Raw genomic sequence first — 8,341 nt, forward strand, 5'->3', positions numbered from 1 at the left:
ATCCGTTTTTAAAACTCGATGCTCTATCTATCTAATCTAAGGTTGCAAGTAATTGGAATAAAAATTTCAATTTCAGACCAAATAGATTTTTCATATTTGAATTGGGAACTATTTGTTTCTATGTGATATAAATATACATATGTTTGTATTATTTACAAATTAATATCTATGTATTAATAAAAATGGCGCCCATTTTCAATGATTTTAAAATGTGATACGTTCATAAGGCTATACTTGGATATAAATAAATTAGTAAAGATAGAATTTTATTGTTATCGAACTGAGCATGAGTAGACGGGTACATTATTGCAGTTTTAGCAGGCTTCTCTTTTTATATAAAATACAACCCATGTTGCCCGCGAATATAGTTTAAAATTAATTAAATAGTTTTTAAATGTAACCATTACAAACAACAAACCAAATAAATATTTTTTTTTTCACTTTATGAGCTTAGATAGTATGAGTCAATTATTAGTTTTATGTATGACTTTGATTTCACCATGCAAATGAAATTATTGTACTTGTTCATGGCTTGATGCTACTATTTTTAACCTATAAGTCCTATAACTAAAAACTTCGTTTTTTTCTAGTATCGCAAAAAGTGCCACACTATTGATGGCGGTAGTCATATTCCTGTCCTTCGCACTACAATTCTATGTTCCTATGGAGATGATCACGAGGCTTCTTAAAAAGAGAAAGTCAGACAGCTATGAGAATGTCATACAAATCGCCATAAGAGTAACTATTGTTACTATCACTGGTGAGTACTTATTAAAAATGCTGACTTCGTAAACGCACACACACGCACAAACACGAACATATACACAAATGCGCACACACAAACGCAAACACACGCGCATGTACTATACATATATATACACCTGAGTCCTCAGGAATGGCAACGCATGGGGGTATCATGGGCGAAACAATATAATCTGTTATGTCCATGGAACTGCATATGTCTATAGGCGACGGATACCACTTTTCATCAGGTGCACTGTCAGCTTGTTTGCCATTCTAAGTTGCATAAAAAAATGTCGACTTTACGTTTCACGTTCTAACTTCACGTTTTAAATTCAATTAGTAAAAATAATATTTTGACATCTATTACTCTTAATGGGGCCCATTATATTATATTTTGTTAAATATCTCCCATGTACAAATTTCGTCTAGTTACATTGTAATAGCATAAATAAATAATATCCATTGGAAATTATTACAAAGCGCCATCTAGTCCAAAAAATCAGACCTATTATGGGCATAGATAACTTTCATAAATATTTAAATACTTTTTTTTTAAATACATACATATCATTATATATATACTATAAAAAAAATAACACCCAGACCAAATGGTCCTCTTCATAACCAAAAATGTTGGGTATAGTGGGGTAGAATCATTAAAAAATACTATTTAAAGCGCTTAACAAATTTTTACCAAAAAATATTTTTGTTCGTTAATTAATAGTGTAAATAAGTAGGTAAATATAAATAAAACATTCCGGCTCACTTCCTCCATCTTTTTCAGATTAATGCTAACGAGCTATCTACAAGCAAAGTTAATATCTAAGCACTTATGCTAAGAGGTGCCTTTATGCCAGACTTCATTTAATAAGTAGTAGTCGGCTTAAGTTGGCTTAAGTTTAATTTATAGCGATAGTTGCTTTAAGTACCAGATACTATTAATAGTGCTAGCAATTAATAATGTATTTATAAACATTTATAATTATAGACAAACTCGCGTACGAAATTGCAAAAAAAAAAATAACTTAATAAAGTTATTGTGTGAAAAAAATTAATACTTTTCCAATATTGGAATAAATTCTGAAGCGCTAAAGCTCTCTTTCTTTAAAATTTTATTAGATATTTTTTCAAATTTTATATTACTTCGAAGTAATTATTATGTGATATTTATTTATTTAACTCTTTATTGCACCAAAAACATAAAAATAAACAATGACATATAAACAATTCAACTGAAATACAGTAGCATGGAGTACAGATTAAAATATACATATAAAGGTACAAAAGGCGGTCTTATCGCTGTGGCAATCTCTTAAAGACAACCTTTGGTTAAAGGAGAACATATAAAAGTAGGTAGGTGGCGCAAGAGTTAATTAATATTTTTTTATGTATAATGAACAAAAACATCAAATACATATTATATATTAGACTATTTATTATAACAAATAATATTTACTACATATACATACACATACAATATAGTACAAGTATAATCCAATTTTTAGTAAAATTTTATCAGAATTGCTTTTCATTTAATTCTCGATACCAATCGTCTTTGCCATAAAAAATTTTGCTATCAAATAAAAAAGTGGGATTAGGTTAATAATTCTACAAAATTCATCCCTTTAGCTGTAATGATTTGAAAAGATTTTTTTTTTATTAGGATTTTGTTTGAGATTATGTTTATGATATACTATTTAAAATATTTATTTACTTATTCTTTATTGCACAATACAATTTTGTACAAATGGCGTGTTTAATGCCATATTTCTTTGACAATTACGAAAAAAAACATTTTTTTTTTTATATTATTTTCTTATTATTTTAATGTTATTATAAAAATAGGTGTACTCTTCCACAAATTGTTATAACAAACACATATACTTCCTCAATAAAGGGAGGTTTTGCCAGTAATTCTCACACTTGGCAGACGGGTTAGCAACCACAGTTAGACTATATTGAGGTTTTAAAAGCCAAGCCCATTCCTAGCCCTCCCGTAGTATTTTTTTTTTAATGAATGATAATGGAATAGTAACCCCGCCTGCGCTAACGGTATACGCGGGCGGGGCACCAGTGAGGGATGATAGGTGAAGATGAAGGGGCAGGTCAGTTAGCCTATCGTGATAAATACACTTGGAATTCAGCACGATGGTTTTCAGGGGTTACCACGGGGAGATCGACCTGTTAGGGTATATTGTTAGCAATGGGACTGATAATCCGTATTACTATCAATCCCTCCCCCCGGCCTTCCCGTAGTCGCCTCTTACACACTCACTCATAATAAGTAGAGAAAAAAAACTACCACAGCAATATCCAATAGTTTTGTGTACATAATGTTGCCAACTACAAATGCAAGAGATCTTCCAATGTTTATCAAGATACAGAACTTGCGAGAGCTATAAAACTTATCCAACGTAACAAAGTAGAATTTAGCCTGTTTTATGTTTGGATGCCAATTTTCTACACTTTGTCGAAAAAGACCAAAGTGGATTTATTACAATAATTTTAGTAGTTTTAGGTATTCGACGCAGCCGGTCCGAGGGGAAAAATTGCGTAGCGTAAAGTTTCTTTTGTTTGTTTTGGACTTATTACTCCATATATTAGCCTAGCAACGAAACGAGGATTATATTTGTCTAGTGTGTGTGTAAATTAGGAATATTTTTTTATTCAAATATACTTAATTATAAGCATTTTAATAGCTTTTTACTCGGGCTGACATATAAAAATATGTATGACATAAAAATATCATTAATAATTTATTTATGTCAATTAATAACCTAAATTTGGCATTTAACAAAGTAACATATCTTAGCTATATGGAATATACATAAAGATACCATCAATTGAGTAGCCTATTTATGAAATTTATGGTAGCCAAAAATCTTAAAAATGGACATTATTTGTGCTCCTATTTCTTAAATAAGACTGGTTTATAAACTTCATTCCCTTTTATTTATTTATTTGTTCATACATAAATAAAAGGGAATGAAGTCATTCTGAGTCATAGATTGTTTCATTTGCTCTTTTAATACAGTTAATTGTTTGTTATAGTAATATTTGTGTATTTATTTATAATATATGTATATATTTATTTATTATATTACGTGTATGTTTAGGTTAGTCTAATTATATGTTTGTAATATATTAATACACATATTAAGTATTACTTTTGAATTTCCTCAAATCGATAATGCACCGCCTATTTATTTCTCGGTTTGCCCAATGGTTGACTGGTAGACCGTCCGGTATTAAATCCGCCATATCTACATTGTTTCACTGTGCATTAAATTTTAAATAAGTAATTAAATTACAGGAGCTCAGACGTTGTTTAATTTTTTTGCGAAATATTACATCCATAAATCGTTTAAATCCTATTTAAAGCCAATAATAGATTGTCAATTGATTTAAATAATTTTCTGAAACATTTTTCCTTAACCAGCAACAAGGATCTCTTTAAAAAACTTGTGTAGCAATTTTTAAAAGGTTCAGTTAAAAAGTACCATAAGAATAGTATTTTTCATGCGTTGCCTTTTTGAGGTCTGTAATATTATCTCCAGCCCCTTAAATTTCAAATAATAATTACTTAATAATAATTCAAATATTAATTTACCAGAGGGAGACTTTGTACAAAAGTTGATTGCTTGGGTACCTCTGTCCCATTCGTGTTTTTACCGTGCAGCAGTTGTGTTTGCATAGCTGTGTTTCGGTTTGAAGGGTGGGATATGGCGTGAATTTACAGGGTACAGAGGAATAACATTTGAGTCCTCTGGAATGGCAACGCATGGGGGGTATCATGGGCGAAACCGTATACTCTGTTATGTCCATGGTACTGCTCATGTCTATAGGCGACGGTTACCACTTTCCATCAGGTGGGCCGTCAGCTTGTTTGCCATTCTAGGTTGTATAAAAAAAAATTAATTTACTTATATTACATTGTACTAATATGAAACTTTTCTGTTCACAGTTGCCATCGCAGCAGCATTCCCGAATCTAGAATTGGTAATCAGTTTCGTTGGAGCGGTATTCTTTTCAACTCTCGGCCTTTTCATTCCAGCGGTGGTCGACACTGTATACCATTGGGATAGGGGTCTTGGGAAATTCAATTATATTCTTTGGAAGAATGCTGTAATAGCTGTAGTATCAATTATTGCTTTAGTGTCGGGCGCTTACGTGTCTATAGTTGGTATGATAGATGAGTTTTCTGGTGATCACGACATCGGTCTTCTAAATAATACGTTATCATATACGTAATAAAGTATTATATTGTTTAAAATAGGTTAATTTTATTTTTATAAATATATAGAAGAGCATATTTTAAATACACAGTCGGGACTTAAGGAGACAAAAACATGTGATTATCTGTTTAAAGGAAGTATGAATACCGTAATGCGAATGCGGTATGTAGGGTGGATCTAGATAATGATACTGACAATATGAGGGTACTCGTATGCGAAAAGATTGCGCGAGCTGTTAAACGAAGACGCCGCTCACTTCAGTCCTGTCGTGACCACGACGTGGTGCAGTCCACGTCGAAACGTTGGCAATAAGGAGCAGGTATGTAGGTACTATTTACCTACAAAAGCTGTTTCCTCGCGTTAAATTCCGATTGCGTATTTAAAATATGTTTAAAACAACTCGAAAGTTTGAAATTAACTATATGCTAGAGCAGTTTTTATTATGTCCATATTTATTATTTTCCCTAAAAATTTTAATTGACTCTTGTTGGATTGGATTTATTGGACCATTCTGTACATTCAAATTAAGCAAGCTGTTTTGTTGCAATGGTAAAAAAAGAATTATATATACCACTTTTAGATAGACGCATTAAGATAAAACATCCACCAGCTTTTAAGTTAAATTTTCTAGGACATAACCAAGAAAATCACATCCAGTTTGATGCAGGAGTTTTTGCGTTACGACGAAACAAAAATATCTACACACTGAAAGACTTTCCTAGTGACAATTTTATTATATTATATTTATTTATTTATTTATTCATTATCACAAATATGTGTACATGGCGGACTTAATGCTGAAAGCATTCTCTCCCAGTCAACCATAGGAAAGTGTCAGAATACTCGAATGCGGTACTAGTAATTATTGATATACATACATACTAATATTACATATATAATCGAATAAACATATATGAATAACAAATATATTTACACATATATGATATATACTATATTATACACGAATTTGAGAATAATATAAAGTACTTCTGCTCGGATAAAGATAAAAAGTGAGCGTGAACGCTTTTTTTGAAAGACGGTTTAGTCGGTAGTCTTTTAATGGCGTCATAATTATAATTGTATATATAAATAATATAGATTAATTAACATGTATTAGTTAACTAGATAAATAGTTAATTATAATATAATATGCTCGTATAAAATTACCACCATCACTCCGTCTTAATTGTCAATTAAAACTTGATTGAGCTTAGTGCGATTCCATTGGAGCTTTAACCGATTTACTGATACTTGAATAATTTACGCGAAATTTAGTCGCTATCAAAATTAATTTTGACTTAAATGTATAATTTATTACTTATGTCTGATACGCCAGACGCTGTAGACTTCTAGGGTTTATTTTGGTAAGATAACCTTACACTGTCTAGCGTACCCGTTATTTTTATACACGAGTGCTGGAGTACTCCATGTACCTTTATATGTATATACAAACAACTGTAATTTATTATACAAAAAGCAATTACTAAAACTATATTATGAATCTATAGATCTATATTAATGACTTTAACTCAGCCATAAAATTAATATTTTAATATTAATTTTAGCACACTCAGAGACTCATATCTGATACTCTAAACCAGTGTTTCCAAACTTATTTACGACGTGACCCCCTTAGTATGTAATATTTTATGACATTGGTTTTTTAAAAGGGGGCTCTTGAAAAGGAGGGTAAAGAGGTTTCTTTAGAGTCGGCAACGTGCGCGTAATACCTCTGGTAATGCACGCGTTCATAGACTACGGTAACCGCTTAACATCAGGTGCGCCACATTGTTTGCCACCTCAGTGGTATAAAAAAATATATCCTCCACAGTTCATCATCCTACCTGTATGTATTTTATTATATTACAAAAATATACATTTTAATTTATTTTAATAGATGTCGGTTAAATACAATAAATAATTTATACTGAAGTAAAGCAGACATTGATTACGTTGCGAAACATCTCCATAGAAAAGATTGGCTAGATAAGCTAGGGTAGGTAGGCTAACATAAATGTTATATATGTCTTATATTATGGGATTATGCAATAGATTTATAAAAATTATAATTTGAAAGTGCTTGTAAACAAGTCTATTTAAAAAAAGGATGACTTCAATTTGAATTTGATTCTTATAAAAATATCTTTGTGAACGTTATTTGTTTTCTTACGACTTCGCAACTTTCCGTAACCCCCTTATATAGGCTTAGGGACCTCCCAGTGAATCGCGACCCACAGTTTGAATAACACTGCTCTACCAAATAAGTTACGCCCATGGAATTTTACTATTTCTATATCTAGTTACTAGATAAAAGACATAAAGATCTTTACTTACAAAACGCAACTTTGTTTGTGTACAGATTTTTTGCTTTGCAAATACTATAAAAGACTAGGCGTAAATAAAATAATAATAAAATAAAATAGTAATTTATACCTGAAATTCATAGTCGTCCGTTTCTTCATCAGATATGAAAAAAATATTTAGGAGATTTATTTCATATTCATCATATAAATCATCAGTTATGTTTATTTAATTCTTTATCTCTCTTTATTTTTTTTATTTTATGGTCCAGCTTTATAGTCTATATATATATATATAGAATTTATTTTCACGCCAATCATTTAACAACTGACAGCCATCGAAACAATAATAAAATTACATCATTATCTGTGTATATATACAAAAACAATTTAAAAATTGTTTAGTATAATATTTACTTATATAGTAACTTCATTAAAATCTTTTGTAAAACATTTCGTCAAATATTTACTAAAAAAAAAATTAGGGAAGTCATTCATCATCATATCAGCCTTAAACTGTCCACTGCTGAACATAAGCCTCCCCTAGGAGGGTATTGCCAGTAGTTGCCAGACTTGGCAGGCGGATTGGAAACCACAGTTAGGTTTTGGAGATGTTTTAAAAGAGACGCTGCTGCCCATCCCTCGCGCACCCTTAATCAGCTCCTACGACACCACAGGAAAGCAAGGGGTGATATATTCTTTGCTGGGACCACACGAGACGTTAGAAGACTATTTATAATTAATTATTAGTATTATAATTATTATCTAAATTAATATAAGATATTATTTTGTTGTTTATTGTTTTTTGTTTATTGTCTAAATTATTATAAAATTGTTTTTAATTATTTAATGATATAAATGGGTTGTTACATCAATAAAATATATAATAATACTTTGGCAGCTTGCGCTAATTTAAAATTAATTACAATAGTTTAGAATAATAGATGCGTTTCCTAAAAAAAAATATTAATATTTATAAAAATAGCAATAATGACTTATATGTTGTATTATATGTGTGCTGTATTATAGCTATAACTTTAATTTTGTAAATATTAATTTATT

The 8,341-nt window shown here is 30.5% G+C and overlaps 1 protein-coding gene across 1 annotated transcript in view; it reads left to right on the forward strand.

Moving 5' to 3' along the window:
• LOC113523514 (proton-coupled amino acid transporter-like protein CG1139) overlaps positions 1 to 8,341 on the forward strand; it is a 42,616-nt gene extending 34,275 nt beyond the window's left edge. The window contains exons 9-10 of the mRNA XM_052895299.1: positions 591 to 760; positions 4,709 to 8,341. Of these exons, the coding sequence (XP_052751259.1) occupies positions 591 to 760; positions 4,709 to 4,995 (457 nt within the window). The 3' untranslated portion in view covers positions 4,996 to 8,341. The remainder of the gene's footprint in view (positions 1 to 590; positions 761 to 4,708) is intronic.

This window comes from Galleria mellonella, unplaced genomic scaffold (assembly GCF_026898425.1).
Source record: "Galleria mellonella isolate WM207_F2 unplaced genomic scaffold, CSIRO_AGI_GalMel_v1 utg270, whole genome shotgun sequence".
Classification (NCBI taxonomy): Eukaryota; Metazoa; Arthropoda; class Insecta; order Lepidoptera; family Pyralidae; genus Galleria; species Galleria mellonella.